The sequence below is a fragment of the Nelusetta ayraudi genome, unplaced genomic scaffold (genome assembly GCF_046127955.1).
Source record: "Nelusetta ayraudi isolate G7.1 ecotype Tasmania unplaced genomic scaffold, CSIRO-AGI_Nayr_v1 ptg000132l, whole genome shotgun sequence".
Classification (NCBI taxonomy): domain Eukaryota; kingdom Metazoa; phylum Chordata; class Actinopteri; order Tetraodontiformes; family Monacanthidae; genus Nelusetta; species Nelusetta ayraudi.
In genome coordinates this window covers 1,185,933-1,212,101 of record NW_027466182.1, presented here as the reverse complement: position 1 = coordinate 1,212,101, position 26,169 = coordinate 1,185,933, and the positions used below count along the sequence as shown (strand labels likewise).

Here is a 26,169-nt window from a genome sequence, read left to right as displayed (position 1 = left end):
TTTTTAAGGAGTAATCAGTAGTTGGATTACCTTTATGGAGTAAGCCCAACAACACTGTTGATATTATTTAGGCTGTAACTATTTCCTTGGCAAATTGCAGAACAATGGGTCATAACAGAGGCACAACCACATTGAAAATTCCTCAATAAGTCTTTAAATAGACTATCCATCCATTCATCCATCCATTTTCAGTACCCACTTCGTCCCGCACTCAGGGTTGCGAGGTAGATTGACTAATATTCAAAATTCAGCTGAAACAAACCATGAATTGAACTTGTTAATTGTCCTACGTAGAAGAGACATTTGCAAGGTTTTCTGTGTCATTCGTTTAAAAAAAAAAATCCAGCCTGAGGCAGCGATTTGTTCCCACACGTTAAGCCATGCTGACCTTGTCCAGCATTTGAATCACATGGTACAATGTGATTTCAAGGTTCATATCAGCGAATGAATGACTACTGGAGGGAATTGTACTGGCGTAAGCTAAATTTGTTTATGAGGGGCAGTCTTGTTCGAAGATACGTAATAAATGTACAATAAAAGCGTGTGATGTGTCAGAGCTGTGGAAACACATTTTGAAACAGTCCACTTTTTTTTTCCCCCTGGTTTAGAAGTCAGCAATGTTAGAAAACCCAAGACATCGAAGCAAAAATACAGAAGTGTTGCTTTGCAAAGTAACCGGGTAAAGACCCTTCATTCGGTTAAAACTAAAACAAAAACAAATGGCTTGGTATAATAATAGATTTCATTGAGTTGATTTCCTCAATCACAGCCCCGGAGAGTAGAGTAGTGATTAAGAGACCCCTGTCTGCAGGAGAATTAACAGCTTTGAGCAGCTGAGCTTTGTGATCTAAATCAACCCCTCTAATGTGCTACAGTATTTTTTGTTAACAGCCTTGTAATTTGTGACCAACAGAGTGTGTGGGCTAGAGGAGTCACTGGAATCAATGCTCCGGGTGCCCTTTTTTCTAGAAGAAAAGGAACAATGGCTATTGTGTGGCCCAGTGGCCTAATGGATAAGGCATCAGCCTCCGGAGCTGGGGATTGTGGGTTCAAGTCCCACCTGGGTCGTCCAACATTATGTCAAATCAAAGATTGTGACATTATTGTTGATAAAGAGTTTATTGATAGAGGAGGAAAGGTTATTGGCAAATTGTTAACGCATTGGTCAGGAATTCATACATAAATTCTTTAGTACACGCAGTCAAAAATAATGCAATAATTGAATCAGGTGTTAGGTGTTAGAAAAATGTATGGCCTTGTGGATAAGGCGTCAGTGTCCAAAGCAGAGGATTGTGGGTTCACAGCCTCAATTGTACAATATTCATGTAATATTATGTCACTCCAAGGATGTGGCATTACTGTCGTGCAACAACTAGATCCAGTGCTTTATTATTACATTCAGAAGTCAAGATGATTAGAATATATATATATATATATATATATATATATATATATATATATATATATATATATATATATATATACATATATATATATATGATAGTACACACATTTTTTTTTTTGTAATATCTTGCAAACGTGAAAGATTCAGATAACTTATGTAGTACTGAAGAGAAGCGTAAAAACATACAGCATTGCGTCATAAATTGATGTGATGTTAAATTCAAATTTATAAAATTCATTGTTCAACATTGACAGCGCCAACATTTATGATGCTGCTAGCCACATAACGCGCATTTGACTGACGTTTAATTATGATATTTCAAAATCTTATTGAATAGGGTTTGGCAGATTTTTTTTGCCGGAATATGAGAAAATGTGACTTTGCTGCCCCCTAGTGATGGCACAACTCAAATCACTTAAGTTGCAGCATCGTCGAACAAAACTTAAAACTAGAACTAAAATACAACTCAGCGAACGCATTAAGAAACGATGTTCTGCTCCTGCAGCTCTAATTAAAGAAAGAAAGAAAAAAACATGACAAATTATACAACGTCACTCAACGATCCGAGCATGCGCAGCAACGACTGGGGGCACACACGCACTGTCTGCCGCCAACAGCAGTGGCCAATCGATCCAAAACATTGACTTTCGATGGGGGGTAAAATTAGCCTTTGATATATCTCCGCCTCGAGAGGAAACCCCGACTCGAGCTTTCCACGACGCCACACGCCGCGAACAAAACAGAGGACTGAAATCGCCTGTTCGGTAGGACGACCACACACTTTCTTTCTTTTTTTTTCTTTTTCTTTTTTTTTTTTTGAAGTAGCTGCTCACATGAAGAACTGACAGACTACGCACTTGCTTCCTTTAACTCAGCGCGGCTGTCGAAAATAACCCGCAACGACAAGCGTGTGGAAAATGCCGTGACGGGGACACCGCCACCCGCCTCCGAGTTAAACGGCAAGTCACAAGTCGGGACGACAGGAAAACAACTCGGTGTTACGGCCGAACCGGTGACTACGTCAAGTGGCGACTCCCGGGCCCGAGTCGACTGTTGTGTCTGTCGTAAGCTCCGCGCCGGCTGTTGAAAACAGGAAGGGAATTTGTAACTGAACTACTTTATTGAGCAATGCCGTAAAAAAAGAAAGAAAAAATAGTCAACAACGTGTTGTATAAGAACGAGCTAAATACACGTATCTGCAACTGTTTGTGTTCTCACATTTTAGGCAATTCTACTCAGTGGCGTAATGTAGCTTATCTTGCTCAACTTGCTTAACAAGACTCTGTTAACATGGATATATGTTAAGAGAGACTTAACCATTTTTGTTAAGCCCTCTCTTTTAGGCAGTTCACCATTTGTGTCGTCATATCAGAGGCACTGCTTTGCAACAGATTTATTATACACGGGACACCCATCAACAGGAAGATCAGCCGTTTTTCTCTTCCTGTTTCAAAACAACAAACGCTATTCATACCACGGCTGAGTTCGGTGCCCCTTTGCTCTCGCAAAGACTATATTGATGAATCATTTGATCGTTTCGGGGAGGGACAACTCAACTGAAGAGGCATATGCGAGCACGGTTGCGCGTTGATGAACATCTGCCGTACGGCCGAGGCGACCGCTGCCTAAAGTCGCCAGATAAAACAGTCGCCGATTGTGCCGAAACAGCGTCGAAGCTCCGCGCGTTTATTCGCTACATGAGGTGGTCGGCGAGATGTCGCTGAGCTCAGGTGGATGGACTCCGGCCCCTGGACACACGGCGGAACACTCCTCCGTGGTGCCCAGTCACCATGGGGCGCCACAGCAGCAGGCGCAGCCCGGCTGTCAGACGGTTCTCATGTCGGTTCGCGTGTCGGTGTGCCACTCCACCATTCGGCCGCTGTGTCTTCCGGGAGTGGGCGACGAGCCGCTGCAACTTCAGCTCAGCATGGACCCGAGGAAGTCCGGGGATTTCCGCCTGTCGCTCCAGGACTGCAGCGGGGCCGGCCGATCAACGGTGAGTCCGTGAACGCATCACTGTTTGCCTACATCTGCAAGATTCCTAAACGTAGTTTACATTTCCAGACAATGATGTATACGTATAGTTTAAAAGTTTGTAAAAGTTTGTGAGATGATCATATTTAATGGAGACTAGTTTAACACGTTTGTTTTGATTGAAGTGTAATTTTAGATAATGCCTTCAGGTACCCATAAGAAGGACCAATGTTTCAATTTGGAGAACTATCCTTTTAAACTAAGAAGTATTAAATAAGAAAACAGACATTTTTTTTTCAACAGATTTTTTATTATTTGTAAAAAATAATAAGAATAATGAATAAAGAGGCTCTTGACATACATACAGACAGACAGACATCTTTGCATTTCAAATCGTAATTTTACCTCTTCGCATATTCCCGTCTCCCTCAGACAATTGCAGAGTTTGACTTGGGCACGGTGAGCTATGAGGTGAAAACACCCAAGTGCCACGAACTGAGATTGACGGTACCCCCACATGACGGCATCACCTTTAACTTCCGCTGTGAGCAAGAGGCCTGGGAATGGGCCACGGTGCTCACCTCCTCCCTGAGAGAGGCACAAAAAGGTCAGTCGCGCTTTCAACAAAAGTTCCAGAGTTGTTCCTGGCGAAGTAGCAAGCCGAGTAGATATTTCACACAATCGGCAAAGTGTTACTGTTTTGGAATGCGAACAAAGGAGCTTTTCAATGGCTTGCTTGAAGGCTGTTACTACCCAGACGTCAGTCATAATCACTGGCTTCATGTTTTTGGACAGGGGGATTCCGTAGGTAGAACTTTGTGTGCTGTTATACAATACTAGCAGACAATAACCTAACAGAAGCTCAAAAATGTGATGTGTTTCTTCCCCAACTGTGCTGTCTGGTGTAAGAGAGACACTTTATAAGAGTTGCACATAAGGATGGTTAAAAATAGCCGCTTGTGATGCCACATAGAGAGCACTGATACCTCTTCCAGGTTCGTAACAACATCCCTTCCCCTCTTGGTTCACCATGTCCCGTTGCAAAGATATTGCAACGGATACAGCTGGGGTTTTTTTTTTTCGCTTGTTGTTGTTTTTTCGAGATTCAAGACTTTTTTTGTCATTATACAGTTCCCCCATACAACGAAACTAAGAAGGCAGGCCACAAAGGTGCAGTCAAAAAAAAACAACAACCAAAAAAAACACGTATAAGTATAAAAAGCATCAGGTGTCATATGAGCAAGGGAGGGGGGAGTATACAGAAGTGTTATACAACACTGCAAAAGTAATACAATAAATAAAGAAGTAAAAGAGCTATGCGCCGTGAATTGGTCATTGTACGTGGGGATATTGCACTGTAATTATTAGCAGCGGTGAGGTAGTTAAATTACAGATACATACGTACATAGTTTGTTTTCTGGAGACCTTTTAAAATTTATGCATGGAAATGGTATAGGAACTTTCAGAGGCAACTCTCGAAACATGGATATTGTGAAGAATGAAAAGTTGAATGCCCTTGGACCTGTCCTGTTTTTGACCATCTGAATTTTTATTTTCAACATTTTCCCATTGACAGCTACTCCTCAAAACAGTGTTGCGCAGTGCCCTCCGGAGTCTTTGAACATGCAAAACACCGTGACCTTAAAACGAACAGGTGTGTATTCAGTCAGCGTCGGTGCGGAACATCATCTCATCTTTATTCAAAGTCAGTCAATTATAATAAGTCTTGTAACTTCTCCTGCTGGTGTTCTTTTTTCTTTTTTTTTCCTGCCCCGTCTTTAGAGGAGACTTGCATGGAGCTGGCCCAAGCCATAGAAACAGGTGACATGCAGTTTGCCTCCATCATTGCCGCTACGCTCTCCCGACAGCTCGTCAAGCTCAAGATTCAGCCCTCTACAACAAATTATGAAGACAGTGAAATCAGGTAGAGGGTTTAATCAGACCCAAGTGTGATTGTGATGAATCTTTAATAAACATTTTTTTTAACTGATGCAACCTGAAATATTTTAAGACTTAATTCCATGACAATTTGATTGTGTTGAACAGCTTGACAGTTGTCGTCGAGGACTCCGCATCTTCCTGTTCCGTTACTGTGAAGGTTTTCCCAAGCATGACTACTGCTGCGCTCAAACAGCAGGTCAGTCGCAAGTGCACAATAGGTTAAGAAAAACACAAAGTAACTGTACTCTGCATTGACGTTGCCTTTCTTTTCCAACTTGTCTTCCACCTGAAGATGTTTCTAGACTATGGCTTTCACCCACGGGTGCAGCGCTGGGTGATTGGCCAGTGTCTGTGCGCTGACCAGCGCTCACTGGCCTCGTACGGGATCCACCGGGACGGCGACACAGCCTTCCTGTACCTCCTGGCTGCCCGTCACGCTCGCCTGTCCCCTCAGGTTTTCCAGCGGGACCAGGAGAGCGCCCTGCTCCTACCTCCTGCGCCTCTGACGGCCCCGACTTTCCCCACACATGCGGCCGCTGCAAACGGCCCTTCATCTCTGGAGCAGAGGCCTTATGCCACCCTGCCACCAAGACTCCACACCGGCAGCATCAATAGTGAGTTGAAGGAACGGCAAATCATTTTTATTTCCTAAAGCGCTTAGGTCACCTGTTGTTGTATATGAATGAATAAATATATTCCGATTGATTGAAGTCTTTGTTGGTCCTAGGTCATATGTCGGGTGGCTCAGACAGAGGAATCTCCACTGAAATCAAAGCTATAATCAACCTAGAGATGCCGCAACTGTATGAAGAACTCAGTCCCAAAGCAACCCCTGTTCAGGTAATAAACAGTCGCCCTCTATGGAGGTGTTTTTTTTGTAATGAAGCTTATCTGATGAAACACTAGTCAGCACTAATTTCTTTCCTCAGGGTTGGCCGTGTCCATCTTGCACTTTCATCAACAAACCAACGCGGCCTGGCTGCGAGATTTGCAGTGCAAACCGCCCAGACAACTACATGGTCCCGGGGGGACACCGCCCTGATGCTCTAGAACTCCAGCGAATCCAGCAGGAGAAGGAGACAGTCCGACAGTACCAGCAGGTACAAATTCACACTTACAAACAGACGATGGTGCATTCACCACACGCCACTGACACTGTTGCTTTCCACACTATTCTATACACTCGGCTTCATGCTAGGCAGAAATCCACCAAAAAATAAATTCATTAATTCATTAATTCATTAAATAAAATCCCCTGAAGTGGATGGAAGAACTTTAGTTTAATTTGGATTGAAAGGCCTTCTTAGGTTGACTCTCTTCTCTTTTGTCTCTGTTTTTTTAAAGGAGAAAGGGAGAAGAGAGGTGCTAAGGAGTGCTGGGGCGCAACACAACTCACTGCTGTTTAACCTGGATCAAGACTACTGAGCACACAGACACAGGCACACATGCACTTCTTGACTCATGTTGAGCAGTGCCCAGGGCGGTTAGAATTATATCACCCTTCCTGCCATACTTGAATTGTTGCACTCATTAGATCGCACTGTTTTGTATGGTTACTGTATGTACATTGTTGATTGTTGAAAAGAGCCTGGAAAATCATAACTTGAACGCAAGTGAAGTTCTCAGCACTGGTGTTGGATTATACCATGGGAATTGGTAGACGTAGTCATCACAGGAAGAAAGATTATTTAAAAAAAACTATATATAAATTATATATAAACCATTTTGAGTTGGTATATTTATTTAGTTAAATAGAGTAGGAATAGGTTAGATGACTCCATATAAAAATGTATCAGTAAAAAATTCAAGTATTGCATAAAAAGAATTGGAAATAATTGTATTGTTCAAATGATCTAAAAAATGTTTTGTTTTGTTTTCACCCTTAAAGTTTCCATAATGCTATGGTAAACAATATAGTTAACCAAGAATCCTGGACATCCTTCTAATAAAAAAAACTATGCACTTATAAATGCTTTTTATTATCTATCACTTTTATTGAGCTGGGTCTAGCTGGGTCATGATTTTAATGAACAGGTAAAAAGAAGAGGTTTTATATTACTGGTTTTAAATATCTGGTTTGAATATTGTATATACTTTGTGAAAGAAAAATAAATAAAACCTTTATGTAACTGGTTCGCCTTTGAGCCTTTATGACAACACCTTAGTATTTCATTTCACTGATTAAGCCGCTCCACAGAAAATACTTTTGAAGTGCTTCTGACATCACCTGTTCCTGCCAGGCTAAGGAAGAAGAGCGCAGGCGGAATTTTGCCCGACTGGTGATGATGGACAGCCAGGCACTGCTACCTAACCCAGAACCCGTGGAATGTAGGATCTGCTACATGGACCTGCAGCCTGGGGATGGAGTCATACTGAGAGAGTGTCTCCACTGCTTCTGCAGGTTGGAAATGAATATTATGAAAACAAAAGACTTCCAGAAATGTGGCCGTGGAAGGGGATGAGGAAGTGTGTGTTTCCTGGCCTTCTTTAGTATTTTAAACGTTTGCCAGTTTTTTTGATGCTCATCTTCTCCTGCCCAGGGAATGTTTGCATTCAGTCATTATGCTAAGTGAGGAGCCGGAGGTGCCCTGTCCCTACAGAGATGACAATTACTCGTGTTCCTGCTCCCTGCAGGAGAGGGAGATCAGAGCTGTGTGTCACAAATAAGACTTCATTACAGTCATACTCATACATGCATACATTTTTTTTCTGTTTCTAATGCATCGCCGGGGGGGGTTAATGTGTCCTGTTCTGTTTCTATTCATTTGTCTTAAGTTGGTGCCCATGGAGGAGTACGAGCGCTGGCTGCAAAGAGGCCTGTCAGTGGCCGAGTCTCGATGCGAGGGCAGCTACCACTGCGCTACTCCAGACTGCCCTGGCTGGTGCCTGTACGAGGACACAGTCAGCGTCTTCCACTGCCCCGTCTGCAGGAAACACAACTGTCTGACTTGCAAGGTATGAAGCATAAAGTGCAACAACACCCACGCAGCAAAGCATTTTATCTCATTCTCCTGAAGAATATGGGAAATTGTCAAAGCTTACTGAAAGTGACAAGGCCTGTGATTCAAATTAATGAAAAACGGGTATGTGAGATGAGTCACATTTACTGTCTGTATTTTTTTTTAGCTATTAAATTGCACAAATGTTTCGGTGTCTAGACACCATAGACACACAACATCCACACAAAATAAAAAATAAAAATATGTCCCTGCATCTATTTTTAAGACTATCCATGAGGGAATGAACTGTAAGCAGTACCAAGATGATCTTGCAACTCGAGCCGTAAATGACTCGGCTGCCAGGAGGACGACTCATCTGCTTAAGGTGAGCAAGACATGCCACCAATTGAATCACAATGTATTTTACACTCTACTGTCAATCAAAAGGGCTGAGCAGGATGTTTTTTGATAAAGCTCGTTGATGTTGTTCATCTTTATATAAAGTAAAATGACTGGAAAGCTTGTTTATGCAAAGTGTTTTTTACTTAATAAGTGAAATGTATGTTGTATTATGCTACTTTTCTGTCCTTCTCTGAGGCCGTGTGTTTCATCCACAATGTAATTCATGTCCTATAGACGCTCGTGCAGTCTGGCGAAGCTATGCACTGTCCTCAATGTGGCATCATTGTGCAAAAGAAGGACGGATGCGACTGGCTCCGGTGTACGGTCTGTCACACTGAGATCTGCTGGGTTACCAGAGGACCTCGCTGGGGTCCAAAGGTAAGAAATCCTTTTTTAATTTTTAGGATGTATTTTCCCAATAGGTGTTACATTCTGATTCCTTTCAAGGGTCCTGGAGACACCAGTGGAGGATGTCGCTGCAAGATGAATAATCAGAGATGCCATCCTAAATGCCAAAACTGCCATTGAAAAGCTGTTGTCAGTTACTGATGCAAACGGGGGAGGAAAACTGTGAATTTAAATTAAACCTGATCAATTTTAATATTTTTAATGATAAGGTCAATTTCAGCAATAAGAGTATAACTGGCATAAACAGAATGTTACAATGCATGGAAATGGTGTGTGTGTGTGTGTGTGTGTGTGTGTGTGTGTGTGTGTGTGTGTGTGTGTGTGTGTGTGTGTGTGTGTGTGTGTGTGTGTGTGTAGACAGAGTTACAATGTAAAAGGGAGTTACACTTTAACAGGGAAACAGTATTAACCAGGGAAGTTGTTCAAATTTTGTTGTCATACCTGGTGTCATACATTTAACTGAAGAATCCTTATTCTTGTGCACAAGATCCAGATTAATGTGTCAAATATTTTTCTGTAACGTTTCATGTTTTCTGCATATTTTTGAAAGTAAAGGAGTGTGTTTCTTATTTTAGTGCTACCAAAGTTCTTAAGAACAGTGTTTATTTGTGTCTTATCTGTTTTTTGAAAGCCAGACTGAGAAGTACTGCACAATGCCATTGAACACCACAATTTTCAGAATTATTTTAGGGCAAAACACACACAGATATACATATATAACACTATATGTCTGTATCTGTCCGCTAATATTGCCATGCATGTTTGTGTGACATTAATATGCAAGCAGATAAATATGATGATCATTCTCTGTGTCAGGAGGCATTCACCAGCATGACACTGATTTATCTTCACTGGTGCGTTTGGATATTGTGCCTTATTGAGCAATAAATTTTTGTTTTAAACTCGTAATGTGCATGTGTCCTAAAGTATAATAGGGCAAGTAGGCAATGGACGCTGATTCCTGGAAACTAGGCAAAACTGATTTGAACATTTCTGCAATGAAGTCACTGAAAAGGGGCATTAAACGTGTCTAATATATTTAATGACAATTGCCGAAATCTGCAAAACAGTTTTGACTTATGAAGAACGGCGACAGACTGGACATCAACAACGAATGGAAGTGGGCAGCGGTGTTGTAATTCTGAAGTCACTTCCGTGTTTTGGTCACGAGGTTGTCACATGTTAATGTGCGACTTGTAACCTACCTGTATATTATATTATTTTTTTAAAGAATAAGCAGGCAGCTAGGTAATTATTGTGAAAGGTGTAGGAATTAAACTTAAAAGAAAAAAATCGTGTTCCTCCATTTTAATGAAAAAACATGTTTTTATTTATTTAAAAAAAAAAAAAAAAAAAAACTCGTGCTGGTCTTCATGGAGCGATGGCGACGTCTGTTGGTGTTTTTAGAGAACTGCAGGCGACGCGCCTCCTCCGAGTCTGTAGCTGGATACTATCATTGCATTAACTCTGTCTCTATTGATTAGAGACCCTTTACTCAAACACAGTGGCATTATTAATTAGTCAACAACTCCGAATGTGTAGGGTTTAACGTGGAAAAAGCAGACCATTGGCACACGTGGAACGAGGACGTCGCGGGTGGGCGGAGTTTAAACAAACGGCACCGACGTGGTCGACGTGGTTTCTGACGTGACGAAACGACGTCGTGGTGGTGACGCGAGAACCGCCTCACAGAGAGAGAGAGAGAGAGAGAGTGGCAAACATTCGGCAAACAGCTGAGACCTGGAGGTAAGCAACGGGTTTCTGAACGTCTCCGTAAAGTGTCTTCGTAAACCACGGTAAACGGAAGCGTTCGCCGTGGTTCGTTCTCAATGCCCGTCCTTGCACGTAAACGTACGCATGACTGGACTGTGGTTACGCGGTCCGTTGCTCTCCCTCGCGTTGCTTCGTTGCAGCCCTTTGGTTCAGCTCGTTAGTATTGTTGTTGTTGTTGTTTTTATGCCTGGAAGTACGCTCACCTGCGGAATGCACGCATGCATTTTTGCAGACGCCTTGCCGTCTCGCTGCCTGCACTCCTTGGTTGGGCGTGAGAAGCTTCAATAGCCCTTTTTCTCAACAAGGATTAACTTGACGTGGACGGATGTGTCTTTTAAATCCCTCCTGCTTCTTTTTTTTTTTTTTTTTTTTAGCAAGCACGCTTGAAGCCTTGACAGTTGCGCGGAACCGGTTCGAGTGCACTTTGTAGACAGGATGGAAAGATAGGTAGATTCTGGAGATAGGTGTTTTAAATCAGTGCACGAATTCGACATTAAACTGTGTTTTTAGGTGAATCTTTCATCGTTTGATGAGCAATATTGTACCAAAGAACTGTAGCTGGCAAAATGTGAGTGGGAGCCACCACTATTTTTTCATCCTTTAGATGAGGTTATTCATTATTTGCTCTGCTGCACCGCTGGTTTACACTTGATCACAAAACCCTCAACAATCTTTATTTCTTCAATCTTTAGCTTCAGTTTTAAAACCAGCAGATAAAAATTGAAAACAGGAAAGGAGGCCACATTATATAGTGCTGGTTTGAAGTGATAAACTGAGAAAAAAGGAGAAGAAGCAATGGTGTTGTTTTTGTTTGTTTTTGTTTTTTTTTTATTGTTCACTTTACATTCACTAACTCTTGTGATTCCAGGCTTGGGATTCTCTCTCTTTGCGATGGCCGAGACTGAAGGGAAATTCGACTTTGCCATTGACCGCGGTGGCACCTTCACTGATGTGTTTGCTCGACTGCCAGACGGCCGTGAGAGGGTCCTGAAGCTCCTGTCCCGCGACCCCCAGAACTATAAAGATGCTCCTACGGAGGGAATCCGCAGAGTTCTGGAAGAGGTAGTTGAAAGAAGCGTGTGCACTCTTGCCCATAGTAATCTATCATTTGAATTGCATCAGCAAAAATGATTTTTAGAAAACAAAAATAGATTTTTAAAAAATTGAAGAATACAGCCTAAATACCATGTTTATTTGATTTTCCAATATGCTCAAATGAATGGCAAGTTTGAAGCCAAAGATGCTGTTCCACATGCCTTCCTCTCAGTTAGAGGAAAGCGAAACGAGACACCGGATGAGTTGTAATGATTTTACACAGCTAAACTTCACTTCTTTACAAACATTGCATCACAAAAACCATTGCAGTACTTGTTAAGAATGAGAAATGCCTGAATTTTTCTGCAGGAAACCGGGCGGGCCTTTCCCCGGGACCAGCCTGTGGACACCTCCCTGATTGGCTGGATCCGAATGGGCACGACGGTGGCAACCAATGCCCTGCTGGAGAGGGAGGGCGAGAAGACGGCTCTCTTGGTCACCAAGGGCTTCAAGGACCTGTTGCACATCGGCACCCAGGCCAGGCCCAAGCTGTTTGACTTGGTCGGTAGTGCGTCTTGTCTCTGCCTGTGGCTGTGTTCCGTCAGCACTTCACTTTCCCTATGTAAAACTCCACTTGGTCATTCATTATCCTGTTTCGCATGCAGGTTTTAAAACTGAAGCTGCTGCATTTCACAATCAGTGGGCAGCTCTCATGGAGTTTGTCCTCTGTCTGTGCTCTCGCTCTTATCTTTAGTCACTGATCTGCAAAGTGCACATCTGCAAATCTCTTTAACAATAAAGCAATAAATCACAATGTACATCACAATGTCCCGCTGTTAAAATTCTTTTGAATGAAAATCTTGCAAATAAGAAGAACGCCTTCTTGACGCCTATTAATCGTGTGCTTGCAGGAGGTGGCAGTTCCCGAGGTGCTCTACGAGGAGGTCATTGAAGTGGACGAGCGAGTCGTCCTCCGCCAAGATGGCTGTCAGCTGCCCAGGAAAGATGCCAAACGCATCATCACAGGTGGGAAACGCCGGCCTTCACAAGATGATACGTGCCAAGTGATCCCTGTTTAATCATGTTCAGCCAGAAGCATGATTGATCATTTCCTGAGTCAGTCCCGATTGTATTGAAATTGTGGTAACTCATGAATTTTCCCTTCCCGTGACACCCACTGGCAAAATGGCAAGGTTCTACTGTACCAGTTTTGGCAACTTCATGACATATCTCATCAGCTGCTGAACTGGTATTTAAACAAAAAACAAAAAAATCTCTTTGCGTCTGTCGATGTCTCTCAGGGAGCACCGGGGATTCTCTGGAGGTGTGGAAGGAGCTGGATCTGGCGAAAGTGGCGCAAGACCTGAGAGGAGTTCTGTCCCGTGGCATCACCAGTCTGGCCGTCCTCTTCCTGCACTCGTACACGTAAGTTGCTTTAAACCCTGAGTCTAGTAAAAGATTTTATTCATTACGTTTGTTTGTGAAAAGACATACAGCTCGACTTATTACCAGGAGAAAAAAAAGTGCCAGTAAATGTCTTTGAATTGTATCCGCTAGATCAGGCGTGTCAAACTCATTTTAGTTCACAGGCCAATAGAGGAAAATCTAAACGGGCCGGACCAGAAAAATCATGGTATAATGCTAACTTAAAATAACAACTTGTTTTCTTTGTTTTACTTCGGTCGTGTTCATGGAACACTCTACACTGTGCCTGCACTTTTCTCTTTTTTGACACAGGCTTTTTGTGGCAATGAAAGTGGCAAATAGGAGACGTAATAGGGTAGCTAGGAAGACAACGCTAGCAGAAAACGCTATTGCAACATCCAGTGGACAGTAGAACAGCAATTTCATTAACTAAAAAAAAAAATTGCAGCTCGTTTATAAACTTCGCAACTTCGCTGGAAAAAAACGGTTTGTGGGCCTGATCCAGCCCCCGGGGCCGCATGTTTGACACCCCTGCGCTAGCTGTCATCGTGCCTCCCACTATTAAAGTGCTGCAGTAAGCTCTTCCAGTTTATAAGGCTGTGACTGAGTATGTGAAACTCTTGTGAACATTAATTTTTGTCCCACTGTATCGTCCGTCTTTCTACAAGTCCCTCCCACTTTAGGTCTCTGTCACAGATTATGCAAACGTACAGTGCACATAGTACAGTGCACATACCAGGGCATAGGTGGTTACGGAGGTGTGATAAGACATGCAATAAGTGGTATGATTGCGTAAGGATATTGCGTCTTGCCCCCTTTCATCTCCGCGCCGCGTCCTCTCCCCTTTGTCTCCGTCTCCCCAGGTGGTCCGATCATGAGAAGGCGGTGGGCGCGCTGGCCCGTGATCTGGGCTTCACCCAGGTGTCCTTGTCCAGCGAGGTCATGCCCATGGTGCGTGCCGTGCCCCGGGGCTACACCGTCTGCGCCGACGCCTACCTCACGCCCAAAATCCACCAGTATTTAAAAGGCTTCACCTCAGGGTTTGAGGGTGGGCTCAAGGTACGTTTGCGCGGAACCCACCGCCGGGTTTCTTTGTCGCGGTCACAGAGCTGCCAATCAGCATTTTTCACATCACCCATCAGCGACCTCCATTCTGGAAATAATCCGTCACCTTTCCTGTTTTTCTGCGCTGTCTCCAGGATGTCGACGTCCTGTTCATGCAGTCAGACGGCGGCCTGACGCCCATGGAGCAGTTCTGTGGCTCCCGGGCCGTGCTGTCGGGCCCAGCAGGGGGCGTTGTGGGTTACGCCATCACGTCTTACAGCCAAATGGAGAAAAAACCTGTCATTGGCTTTGACATGGGCGGTGAGTGGCGGCCGCAGTGAATCACATTAAGTTATTTTTCGAGTCTCTTGTCTTGGAATTTCCCAAAAACATCAGTTTAATGATTATGAGGGGGGGGGGTGAATGCCCTAAAATGGACTCAGACTATTAGATGTAAAGTTGCCTCTGCCTCACCAGGAACTTCTACTGACGTGAGTCGATATGCCGGTCAGTACGAGCATGTATTTGAGGCTACCACAGCTGGAGTTACTCTGCAAGCGCCTCAGCTGGACATCAACACAGTGGCGGCAGGTGGAGGATCCCGACTCTTCTTTAGGTCTGCTATTCATATTTGTTTCTTGCATGAGGACCCTCCGTCTTTATTTTCACCTGTTATGGTCATATTACACTATAAGAAACTTCAAAAACATCTAAAATCTACCTAATATATCCCATAATAACCGAACTGATTGCTGATTTCGAAGTTGCGTATCGCTAAAGACGTTTGCTACATTTACATTTACATCTTGCACAACAAGATTTCCAAATACAGCTCTTTATCTGGTGAAACAGCAGTCACTAAATACAGTCTTTTCTTTTAAATATTTTCTTCCTCATCTAGTAATATTCAGTACAGCTCATTCCTTTTCTTTCCCACTCACCGTCTTTGTTTTGCCTTCTTTATTCAGGTCAGGAATGTTTGTGGTTGGTCCGGAATCCGCAGGCGCTCACCCTGGCCCGGCGTGTTACAGGAAAGGTAACAGATACTTTCTTTACATTCTCACGCACACATCAGGGTGTCTTGGGGAAGTCCCAAACCTGTAGCTGACTGGTTGTGGAGTAGACTCCACTCAAAAAGTGAAAATTAGCCCAATTTTAAAACCCTTCTGTTTGATCTTTCCAGGTGGCCCTCTGACCGTCACCGATGCTAACTTAGCCCTTGGTCGTCTGCTCCCCTCTTTCTTCCCAAAGATTTTTGGGCCTGGAGAAAATGAACCACTGTCATTGGATGAAACCATGAAGCATTTCCATCGGCTGACCCAGGAGATCAACCTTTTCCTCTCTTCCAAACAGTCACAGGCACTAGTTTTTATTTTGTTATTGTTTTATTACAAATACACAGAAAAGACCACCAGACTGTGAATGACCCAATTTATTTGTTTTACCTCCTCTCTCAGACCAGCACCAATGGGACCACCCAGTCAAGCAGCAACGCGTCAGAGATGAGCGTGGAGGAAGTGGCTATGGGATTCATTCGCGTTGCAAATGAGGCCATGTGTCGGCCAATCAGGGCTTTGACGCAGGTATTCAGGGCTTTTTCAGCCTTAATTTAAGTGTGGTGAAATGGCACAACTAAATATTTGTTTTAACCATTGATGTTTTCTTCTTTTTTTTTTTGTTCTTTCCGACTCCAGGCCAAGGGCCACGACACCTCTCAGCACGTGTTGGCATGTTTCGGGGGTGCAGGCGGCCAACACGCCTGCTCTATTGCCCGAGCCCTGGGCATGAAGACCGTCTTCATACACAAGTAAGGGCGACGGATTTCTGCTTCAGCTGCCAGATTTGTGACCGCCGCATTTCTCAACGAGAGCTTCTTTTGCGCGGCAGATACAGCGGAGTTCTGTCGGCGTACGGCCTGGCCCTCGCCGACGTGGTGGAGGAGGTGCAGGAGCCGTGCTCGCTGCAGTACGAGCAGCGCTTCTTCCCGGAGATCGACAAGAGGGTGGAGCAGCTCTCCAAGCGTTGCCGCGACACCCTGTGCACGCGTGGATTTGGCAGGTGGGCGCCTGGAGAGCTCTTGCCGCCGCTACCTGCCCCTTCACCGCTGCTGCAGTCATGACGCTTTGTGTCTTCGCCCCGTCCGCAGCGGCCAGATCACCACCGAGGTTTTCCTCCACCTGCGCTACGAAGGCACCGACTGCGCCCTCATGGTCACGGCTGCCGGGTACCCCAGCAACGCCCAGTCCTGTCAGGCGGGAGACTTCCGCAGCAGCTTCACCAAGCGGTTAGCCATTGACTTACGTACATGCACTGAGGCATCGATCATTGTCCAACCTGCACTTTCACTCCTCTGCTCCACTGAGTTAATGTTTCTCTATAAGATATAAACTTAAGCTTATCTTTTGAGCCGAACATGGCTTTTGATGCTTGTCAGGCCTTCGCACCTCATTCAGTGTGTGTGTGTGTGTGTGTGTGTGTGTGTGTGTGTGTGTGTGTGTGTGTGTGTGTGTGTGTGTGTGTGTGTGTGTGTGTGTGTGTGTGTGTGTGTGTGATTCTTTTTTTTTTTTCTTGTAGTTATCTGAAGGAATTTGGATTCACAATTCCAGACAGAGCTATCGTGGTCGATGACATCAGAGTGAGGGGTTGCGGGAAATCTGGAATCCAATCGGTGTACGCGTCACAGAGCGGACATGGACGCGGCGGACCAATCACGGTAATGGAAACTGTCAAAGCACATATAATGTTTTTGCGAACATGCAAATAAGTGTTGTTAATGTCTCACCCCCGTCTTTGGATCTACAGGTGACCAAGTGTTACTTTGAGGAAGGGTATCTGGACACCAGTGTATATCTGTGGGAGGAGCTGCCCAGTGACCACAATATCCCAGGGCCAGCCATCATCATTGACAAAAACAGGCAGGCATTTTTTTTCCCCCTCCACCAGTTAAGAAACCAACTTGCAGGATTTTTTTTTTCCTTTATCATTTGTTTATCACAAGGACAAATCAGAGGAAATGTCAAGCTGTCGCCTCAAAGGCTGCGTTCAGACTGCAGGCGAATCTGATTCAAATCAGGTGGTTTCAATCTGTTTTGCAAAAATCGGATTTCTTGTGATTTGTGACTGTTCAGACGACAACAGAGCTAAAAAACTGATTTTGGCTGGCAGTCTGAACGAGGTCATACTGCAAGAAACTGTAGCTGTTCATAAACGAGGCTCTTTGTTCAATCAGTACCATCCTGGTGGAGCCCAACTGCGAGGCCTGCTTGACCGAATCCGGCGACGTCTGCTTGACTGTGGGTTCCGACCGCGGCTGCGCCCTCGGCACCGAGCTCAACGCCGTCCAGCTCTCCATCTTCTCTCACCGCTTCATGAGCATCGCAGGTACGCGGCCCGCAGTCGAGGGGGTTAGAACAGAAGGGCGACGTCGTCCGATTGGAGGGGTCGTACCTGATGCGCGCATCCGTCTCCCGGCGTTTACAGAGCAGATGGGCCGAGTTCTCCAGAGGACCTCCATTTCCACCAACATCAAGGAGCGTCTCGACTTTTCCTGCGCCGTGTTTGGACCCGACGGCGGCTTGGTTTCCAATGCGCCGCACATCCCCGTCCACCTGGGGGCGATGCAGGAGACGGTTCAGTACCAGGTGAGGGGCGTCGCGGTGGTTTGACAAGGGAGATTAAACCGTCACTCACTCGAACCGTCACTCGATCTCACGGGGGGTGTATTTGGGCTTCTCTGCGCAGATCAAGTCGTTGGTAAACAACTTGAAGGACGGTGACGTTGTTCTCAGTAACCACCCTTGTGCTGGGGGCAGCCACCTCCCAGACCTCACAGTCATCACACCGGTCTGTCTGCCCCTCCACCTTTTCTTCACATTTCCATCTTTGATTTTTTTTTTTTTTTTTTTTTTTTCTTAAACATACTTTTGATTTTTTTACCCCAAACCCAGGTGTTCCTAAAGGGGGTAAGTCGTCCGGTGTTTTTTGTTGCCAGCAGGGGGCACCATGCCGACATTGGCGGCATCACTCCAGGGTCCATGCCGCCCCATTCCACCTCTCTTCAGCAGGAGGGAGCCGTCTTCACCTCTTTTAAACTTGTCACCAGCGGCGTCTTCCAGGAAAAGGGTGAGAGAGGAGAGGGAGAAGTGCCAAGAAAATGTATTTGATGATGGGGGTGGGGGGAGTAACGATGGCCTAATAGAATAAGAAGGCTTTTGATTTTTGCCTATGAACTCTCTTTTTTCCTGTTTCTGTTTGGATCCCTTCCTCCCTTCTACCTGACTCTACTCCTCAGCTGTAACTGAGGCCCTGATGGCTCCAGCCCAATATCCCGACTGCTCCGGCACTCGAAATCTTCACGACAACCTCTCAGACCTGCGCGCTCAGGTGGCAGCCAACCAGAGAGGCAGCCAGCTGGTGGGGGAGCTGATTGACGGCTACGGCTTAGCCGTGGTCCAAGCCTACATGGGATACATTCAGGTAGCGGCAAAATCCAAGACGCGTTCACGGCAAATCTGCGTGAACAGCTTCCGTGACACCGCTGCGACCCTCGTGTTTGGTGCTCCAGAGCAACGCTGAGCTGGCGGTGAGGGACATGCTGAGAGACTTTGCGCGCCGCACACGCCAAAAGACGGGCTCCTTGGAGGTGGAGGCTGAGGACTTCATGGACGACGGCACGCCAATCAGACTGCGGGTTAAGATTAACGAAAAAGAGGTGCAGAGCGGGGAAACTTGCACTGATGAGAATAACTTCTGAAAGTGAAAGCGTGACCAAATGTAAGGTAATGTGTCACCGCAGGGGAGCGCTGTGTTTGACTTTACTGGGACTGGAACTGAGGTTTGGGGCAACTGTAATGCTCCGCGTGCCATCACCCTTTCTGCCCTCATCTACTGCCTGCGCTGCATGGTCGGACAAGACATCCCCCTCAATCAGGTAACTTGTTCTGACTTTTCTTTGTAATTAACAACCTCCACCTTAGTTTCTAAAGATTGTCCAAATATGGATTCAGTCAATATTGACTTTGACCTTTTTTTTCTTTCTTTATTTATACATCTAGGGCTGTCTTGCACCAATCAAAGTCATCATACCACCAGGTTCAATCCTACAGCCATCCCAGAATGCAGCAGTGGTCGGAGGAAATGTGCTCACGTCTCAAAGGGTGGTTGACGTCATCTTCAGGGCTTTTGAGGTGTGCGCTGCCTCTCAGGTAGGAACACCCTTCATTATTTGAACTGTAAAGTTCTGAGTTTCATTTTACGAAATCAGTTCACACTAAACAATCGACATTTCTCTAACACCGAACAAATTTTCCGCTGATGCCGGATTGTCTTTTTTTCGTTGAGTTATTGTGATTCTTCTTTTTATCAGGGCTGCATGAACAACATTTCCTTCGGCAGCGAGAGGGTAGGCTACTATGAGACGGTTGCTGGTGGAGCGGGGGCGGGGCCAAGCTGGGACGGGCGGAGCGGAGTTCACAGTCACATGACCAACACCCGCATCACCGACCCAGAGATTTTGGAGAAACGGTTGGCCAAACAAACCCCAATGCGTGAATCGACATGAAATTTATAATGTAAACGGCAACGAGTCTCTCTGCTCTCCACCCCGTCTTCAGATACCCCGTCATTTTAGAGCAATTCTCTCTGCGGCCCGGCTCAGGAGGGTCAGGGAAATACTGCGGTGGAGACGGAGTGGTGCGAATTCTCCTCTTCAGGTGCAAGGTGGTTCTGTCTGTGCTGACCGAGAGGCGATCAACTCGGCCCTACGGCCTCCAGGGTGAGCTCCGATTCTGATGCGCCACCTGGAGGAGTTACAGTGGTAGAATGATGATGATGATGATGATGTGCCTTTGTGAACTCCACGCGGCTGTTTAGGGGGCGAGGACGGTGCAATGGGTCTGAACCTGCTGCACAAGGGAGACGGCCGAGTGCTCAACCTTGGAGCCAAAAACAGCATCAGCCTTCAGCCTGGGGTGAGTCTCCATAATGCAAATAATATATTATGTATGTACTGTTTATTTATAGGTATATAATTAATTAAATTAAATCAGATAACTATTGTATTATATTATTTATTTATGTTTAGAGTCGGCCATTCAGCCTTAAATTACTAAATGGAGGCTACTAGATCTTACTCGCTGACTGGGCCTTTAAACTGCTTGTATAAACTATGCAATGTCAGCTGAATCTGTTTGTCGCTTGTCTATCTCCCCCTACAGGACATATTCTGCCTCTACACCCCTGGTGGAGGAGGCTACGGGAGCGAGGAGGACCCGGGCGGCAAGCCCAGAACCAAGCGCAAGCGCTTGAACGAGGCCTTCCCGGAAAGAGGCAGCGTCTTTGAGTATCGGATGGCACAAGAAGGAGTGTGAATAAAGATTAGAGAGGAAGAAAGACGCACCAGGCAAAGAATAGAGGATAACTGAATAGCCTTGTCGTCATTTTGACGTGAAAGCTAAAGATAGGTAAGTTTAAAAGTCAGCCAGCAACATTAGATGCCACTTAGTGTCCTCGTACATTCAACGTACCGATTGGAAAAACTCCATAGTTTGACAGTATGTACTTGATAAGTTTAATTTTTAAGTTAGGATTAGGGTTAGTTTTACTATTTCTACTAGAAAGTAATAATGTGCAAGTTTGTTTCACACAGTTTCACACAGCCTTAATGAAGTCATTCATGATTTAAATTCCTAAAACAGAATCATCTGCCACAAACTCGTCAGACTACAATAAACCCTTTTAAATAATGAGAATGTTTCCACTGTATTTTGACCATAGAGGCCCAGTGTGTAACTTTAATATGTATCATTTGGCATGAAATGGAACTCACGGGAGAGCTGCTGGAATTGCCACCCAGATTAGTCGCGTGTGTTTGGGGGAAGGTCCCTGTTAAGTGGTTCCCCCCCCGCCCCCCTCCTCCTCCTCCCTTCTTGTCGTCCGTAATGATCGGGGAGCCGAGGGAGGAAGGATGGCGAGGGAGTGCAGGCATGCGTAGGCAAGCTGATAAAGAGATAGCAGCCGCAACAGCAGCAGGAGGCTGACGGCCGAATGTTGATGTAAATCAGCTGGCTCACGCTGCATGTTTGCAGGACTCCGACGCACGGGGGCCACGGGCCGCGGATCAAAGATGGCTTTCCTTCTTTATGGATCGTGACGACTGCGGTAAAACAATCCGTCATGATGGGTAGTTTTAGATGCGGCTCCCCCCCCCTGCTGTCGCACGACACAAAAACTTTCCATTTCACGGATCTGCGGCCTTGTTAAAGGTAAACTCTGGAATGTAACAAGGACAAAGAAATAAAATAGCAAAAAATGCCTAGGGTTATTTTTTTTTTTTAGTAACATAAGAGAAGCTTTGTGTTTAGTAATGTTTTGTTTTCAATATGAAGCTTGTATTTTAAGTTATACAGTGAAGAGACTGACCAATTCTTTTTTTAAACAGCCTTTAATTGTGTACCCTGTTCAATTCCACAACTTTCCCCTGCGTTTCTTCCTTTACACTATACAATATTTGAGCTGCTCTCGCTGAAGTTAGGCTCAAGACCAACACAAAAATGGCAACAACATAGAGGTAGCCGGACAATTAGAAGTCATTTCATATAAAAGATGATCACATCGACATTAAAAAAAAAAAAAAAAAAAATAGTGCAAAAGAGCAGGCAGTGCCGCAGGAAACATGTCCCAGTCCATTAAAAAAAATGAGGTAGATATTTGCAATTGTTGTACAGTTTAGTTGTGGACTGTCACATGAAACCTGACCAGCAAGCAGCCATTTAGAAGTTTATAAAGAAAAAGGGCTGCGATATGGTTACTGCCCTGCACCTACACAACAAAAATAACGACAGATATGAATACACACGGAGGAAAAATATATATATATAAAAAAATGACATTTCTCTACTTTAACCCTTCTGTTTAAAACACTGACATTTAGCAAACACTAAATGTTTGAGACTCTGTGAGTCCAGCTTTTTTTTCTTCATTTTTTTTTGCATTTAGCACCAATACTTTCAAGATTCAATCAAACAGTACATTCAGTAGTCAAAGGGAGTGGACAAGAAATCCAACGGGGGTCAGCAGTGCAAATATGAAATGAAGTAGTTGCTTGAAATGCAAATAAAAAAGATTATATATATATATATAAAAAAGCTGTAAATGAAATCCATAATTTACATTGTCTCGAATTTATAGTCTGTTGGCCTTCGCTGAGACGTTGCTAAGGATGATGTCATGTCCTATAATCAGTACGAGAGTCAGTACGAATGAGTCAGTACTGGGTGTATCTATTCAGGGGGTGGCCATTCTGCAGGGGGTACTGACTGGGCGGCGGATGAGGATGATGATGATGATGATGGTGGTGGTGGTGTTGTGTGTGAGGGTTCTGATTGTTTGGCACCAGCACGTCAAACACGCTCTTATTCGGAGGCACAGACTGCAACATGTTGTCCAGGTCCATGATGAGGGGGGGCGCCTGGACGGAGACCCGGCCGCTGGGCAGAATCGGCCAGTAGGCGGGGCTTAAGAAGTGACCGGGCGCCATGGGGGGGCTACCGTAGCCGTACAGAGGGAGCCCACCGTGCAGTGGCATCAGGGAGCCGCTGTTGAAGCGCATGCTGGGCGGGGCCACTGCGTTGGGCGGGGCGTACTTGGCGTAGGACGTGGGGAGCTCCCAAGGGGGCGCGACAGGCTCCCGCCGGGCGGACTTGTGCAGCGGCGGCCTGTAGTCGTCGTCCGATCCCATTTCCCCGTTGAGGGGGATGCGCTTCCCGTTAAGGGGCATCCCTTTCCACTCCTCGTCAGAGGAGGAAGTCGAGGAGGAGGAGGTGGAGGCCGGGCTGGCAGAGCTGGCCGACGCGCTGCGGGCGGAGGAGGCGTAGCGGGGCCGCGGGGGCGGCGAAGGCCGAGGGCGCTCGCCCTTGCCCCAGCAGTCCCTGCTGGCCACGTCCACGTCCTCGGAGGAGCTGGGCGGCCTGAGGCTGTGCAGCAACGAGTCGATGGCGAAGGACGAGTCCAGCTTGGGCTGGAAGGGGTCCTCCTGAGGGGGCGAGGGGTTCCCCGGGTGCGGCGGAGGCGGCGGGAGCGGGCTGGCGGGGCGAGCGGGGGGCTCCGAGTGCAGCTTGTGCCCCTGGAGGATGTACGGGGCCAGGTCCTGCGCAAAAATGGTCTCGTCCTGGCGCGACACCGCCGTGTTCTGCCTCCGGAGGAGCTCCAGGGGTACGCGGCTCAACTCCACGGCCCAGTAGTTGCCTTTGCCGTGTGGCTTGCCGGGATCTTTCAGCACCTGCGGGCAATTGAGGTGGTGAGTTCTGAGAGCGGGTGTAGGACGGTACTAAACAAAATCCTTGAAATCAAGTTTGAATGCTGGCATCATAGTTTTAAAAGTGACGTGGACAAACAACTCGCATACCTTCACGAAGCAGTCGTAAGAGGAGAGGTTGTGCCTCACAGAATCTCGCCATCCCTTGTAGTTTCCTTTGAAGAACGGGAACAGAGTGCTGATTTCCTTCAATATCTAAGGGGCGAAAGAAAATGTTTGTAAATTGCATCCTGAAGTTGCCACACAGACAATAAAATTAGTCTTAAAATAAATAATAGCTCCAGTTTAAAGATCTGTTTTATTTTTGCTTTGTTTTGATTTGACCACGAACTGTGTATCTTATCACCGAAAGCTGATAGAGATCAGTGTCTGGTTTCACTGCACTCCAGCCTTATCAAAACAGCCTCAGAATGATGCCAGTAGCAGTCACTCCAGTGCCACAACGACAATACTATGTAGTGTCACGCACGCTACGAAGTGTAAAATTAGTTTGCAGAAAACGTACTATCATTCTGTTCAGAGTGGGAAAAAGACGAAAGGAAAACCACACTTTATTTTAAATCGCCATTAGGAATAAAGATGAGGCGCGCCGTGCGTAAATTACGCAACTGCTACATTACCACGGCTCGCAAAAACGTCAGCATTCTTACCTCGGACAGAGTCAGTTTCTTCTCCGGTGACCTCTGAATGACCATCGCAATCATAGCGAGATACGAGTAGGGCGGTTTGGGGTAGCGTTTGTAGTTCTTTTTCTTCCCGGCGCCGGTGCTTCTCGCGTCGCTCTGGCCGCCGTCGCCCGAGGCCAACGCGACCGACTCCTTGCCGCAAGCGGTCCCTTGCAGGTCGGGGCGTGATGAGTCGGGTGGTGGTACGGCTTGATCCATGAGTGCCGCCGCGGCGGTGGTGGCGGCGAAGTTCCCCGGCTTCTCCCAACGCGCGGGTTGCTGAGGAACCAGCTCAGTCAAATGTGTGGCTGGAGCGCGCCGCGCCGGACCGTAGGCAGATCCACTCTGGTGCGCATCTCCGTGGAAGTCAAGGTGTTGTCGGCCTTGTTCTCCAAGGTGGGACGCCAAGAGGCTCTGCTCCGGCCAGTGTTTTGTCATGCTGATCGTGCCCCTGGAGGGAGAGTCCGGCCCTACTATACCCGTTTGGACAGCAGCGCAAATAGGGGGGGAGGGAGGTCAAAGAGCCGGTCCTTAACTTCTGGCAGACTGCTGGCTCCAGGCTGACTCTATTTGTGGAGCAAACAATTAACAGTTTCATGTAAATCCCGCTGCGTAATCGAGGGGAGAATGACTGGTTATCTGAGAGCAGAAAGAGTGTAATCGCGCCGGGGGGTGCTGGGGAGGAGGGTCTCTGTGCAATGAGAAGCGAGAGAGAAAGACAGTAAATCTGTAAACAACCCCTCTGATAAAATCAACACGCAAACTCGAAACGGGCCGATTCCAGCATTATACCCTGGGAGAGGCGTTTGTGGGGTTTACGTACGAGAGGCTGCGGCGCGTAACTGAGTGTGAACGTCCAAAATAAAGTCCGTATTTTAAATTAAAAAAAATAAAATAAAATCTAAAATGCAGCCTCGCTTTATTCTTGTTGCCTCCGTGTGAGTCATACAATATATTCTCAGTGCACCATTACAAAGTGAGAATTCAAGAATTAATTCTAAAGCGGGGTGACGACGCACCCTTGGGCGCAAACGCAAAGATCGCATGAGAAGGGGGCGGGGCACGCACGCGGAGTGGGGGGGGGGATTTCGATTGAGGCTCGCGCGCAATCAACAGCTTTTGGTAAGCAATATACATGGAGGAATTCCAAATATACAAACGCTGACAACATTGAGAGGTTGATAATCGCCATCATCTTTCGGCCTTACAACGCTGCGACGCGCAGCAACGCGTTAAATCATTAAAGTACGTTGATGAGATTGTTAGGGGAGGGGGGGCGGAAATCAGCCACAAGAGAACAAATCGAAGTTGATCTTGTTCCAGCAACTCGGCTCTTGCGTTTTAATTTGGACATACGCTTTGTTTGGGGGGGGGGGGGGTTAAGTCATATTTTGAAAGTTCGACGAAATCGTTCTGCGTCATGTTTGCAAGATGCAGGACGGTCAAACAATTCAGCCGCGTTCCAAGCGCACAATGAGTAGTCGGAGGTGAGGTGCGGTGGGGTGGGGGGCGGTGCTGCGCGCACAGCGGGGCCTCCCTGGCGAGGCGGCGTAGGGCGTCTTTCAGTGCTGCAAAACCAGGTTTCGGGAATGGGCGTCTTTTGTTCGGTTTAACGCGGTGCTAATGTGCAAACGCTTTCTTCGCAGCGAGACAGTGAAAACAAGTTGGATTAGATGGAACCCCGTTGGCACGGTGGAGACTGGCCCTTCCCCACGATGCTACTTAGCATGTGAGGGGGAAACACATTCAGAAGCATTTCGGGGTTTTGTGGCGTTTACAAGCTGCTAAGTGTCACCGTTGTTGGGCAGGACATTCACACCTTCGCCATGTCGCGATTTTCATGGA

The 26,169-nt window shown here is 46.1% G+C and overlaps 3 protein-coding genes and 1 non-coding gene across 7 annotated transcripts; 3 read left to right on the top strand and 1 right to left on the bottom strand.

The window, feature by feature from the left end:
• Positions 1 to 995: 995 nt before the first annotated feature.
• On the top strand, positions 996 to 1,068 carry trnar-ccg (transfer RNA arginine (anticodon CCG)). The gene has a single exon. It is a non-coding gene; the product is annotated as a tRNA-Arg (tRNA).
• Positions 1,069 to 1,931: 863 nt separating this feature from the next.
• shrprbck1r (sharpin and rbck1 related) lies at positions 1,932 to 10,751 on the top strand. Of its 4 annotated transcripts, none has more exons than XR_012929460.1 (15): positions 1,934 to 3,401; positions 3,812 to 3,986; positions 4,956 to 5,033; positions 5,162 to 5,303; positions 5,426 to 5,516; positions 5,613 to 5,934; positions 6,048 to 6,160; positions 6,250 to 6,420; positions 7,561 to 7,721; positions 7,861 to 7,972; positions 8,096 to 8,275; positions 8,546 to 8,644; positions 8,896 to 9,039; positions 9,109 to 9,396; positions 9,427 to 9,971. XR_012929460.1 is itself a non-coding variant. In XM_076051156.1 (15 exons), the coding sequence occupies exons 2-15, from the start codon at positions 3,120 to 3,122 to the stop codon at positions 9,187 to 9,189; spliced, it is 2,151 nt and encodes a 716-aa protein (XP_075907271.1). In that variant the 5' UTR covers positions 1,934 to 2,169; positions 2,281 to 3,119; the 3' UTR covers positions 9,190 to 9,971. The 4 variants fall into 4 exon arrangements, 3 of the variants coding, with proteins under 3 accessions (XP_075907272.1, XP_075907271.1, XP_075907270.1); XM_076051156.1 differs by having other exon boundaries at positions 1,934 to 2,169; positions 2,281 to 3,401; positions 9,109 to 9,971; XM_076051157.1 differs by lacking the exons at positions 9,109 to 9,396; positions 9,427 to 9,971 and adding an exon at positions 10,612 to 10,751 and having other exon boundaries at positions 1,932 to 3,401.
• On the top strand, positions 10,671 to 22,211 carry oplah (5-oxoprolinase, ATP-hydrolysing). Its single transcript, XM_076051160.1, has 28 exons — positions 10,671 to 10,815; positions 11,711 to 11,904; positions 12,247 to 12,438; positions 12,789 to 12,903; positions 13,179 to 13,302; positions 14,166 to 14,361; positions 14,502 to 14,667; positions 14,824 to 14,962; positions 15,315 to 15,382; positions 15,530 to 15,711; positions 15,804 to 15,929; positions 16,041 to 16,153; positions 16,234 to 16,404; positions 16,493 to 16,630; positions 16,921 to 17,059; positions 17,149 to 17,261; positions 17,576 to 17,727; positions 17,827 to 17,987; positions 18,088 to 18,189; positions 18,294 to 18,468; positions 18,638 to 18,822; positions 18,911 to 19,057; positions 19,142 to 19,276; positions 19,401 to 19,550; positions 19,712 to 19,869; positions 19,959 to 20,119; positions 20,218 to 20,315; positions 20,562 to 22,211. Exons 2-28 carry the CDS (start codon positions 11,734 to 11,736, stop codon positions 20,712 to 20,714), a joined length of 3,930 nt encoding a protein of 1,309 aa, XP_075907275.1. The 5' UTR covers positions 10,671 to 10,815; positions 11,711 to 11,733; the 3' UTR covers positions 20,715 to 22,211.
• A 398-nt stretch (positions 22,212 to 22,609) lies between these two features.
• Positions 22,610 to 24,762, bottom strand: foxh1 (forkhead box H1). The gene is made up of 3 exons (XM_076051132.1): positions 24,310 to 24,762; positions 23,750 to 23,854; positions 22,610 to 23,623 (listed from the first exon to the last, which is right to left on the bottom strand). The coding sequence occupies exons 1-3, from the start codon at positions 24,760 to 24,762 to the stop codon at positions 22,610 to 22,612; spliced, it is 1,572 nt and encodes a 523-aa protein (XP_075907247.1).
• Positions 24,763 to 26,169: the final 1,407 nt, after the last annotated feature.

Bases quoted from the DNA above. Each gene is read 5' to 3' on its own strand.
- shrprbck1r (XM_076051156.1), top strand. From the start codon at position 3,120: ATGTCGCTGAGCTCAGGTGGATGGACTCCGGCCCCTGGACACACGGCG. The intron at 7,722-7,860 runs GTTGGAAATGAA...TCTCCTGCCCAG, and splicing joins TGTCTCCACTGCTTCTGCAG to GGAATGTTTGCATTCAGTCA. The intron at 7,973-8,095 runs GTGTGTCACAAA...ATTTGTCTTAAG, and splicing joins AGGAGAGGGAGATCAGAGCT to TTGGTGCCCATGGAGGAGTA.
- oplah (XM_076051160.1), top strand. From the start codon at position 11,734: ATGGCCGAGACTGAAGGGAAATTCGACTTTGCCATTGACCGCGGTGGC. The intron at 18,823-18,910 runs GTAGCGGCAAAA...TTGGTGCTCCAG, and splicing joins CCTACATGGGATACATTCAG to AGCAACGCTGAGCTGGCGGT. The intron at 19,551-19,711 runs GTAGGAACACCC...TCTTTTTATCAG, and splicing joins AGGTGTGCGCTGCCTCTCAG to GGCTGCATGAACAACATTTC.
- foxh1 (XM_076051132.1), bottom strand. From the start codon at position 24,762: ATGACAAAACACTGGCCGGAGCAGAGCCTCTTGGCGTCCCACCTTGGA. The intron at 23,855-24,309 runs GTAAGAATGCTG...TTCGCCCCTTAG, and splicing joins AGAAACTGACTCTGTCCGAG to ATATTGAAGGAAATCAGCAC. The intron at 23,624-23,749 runs GTATGCGAGTTG...AATTGCCCGCAG, and splicing joins CTTACGACTGCTTCGTGAAG to GTGCTGAAAGATCCCGGCAA.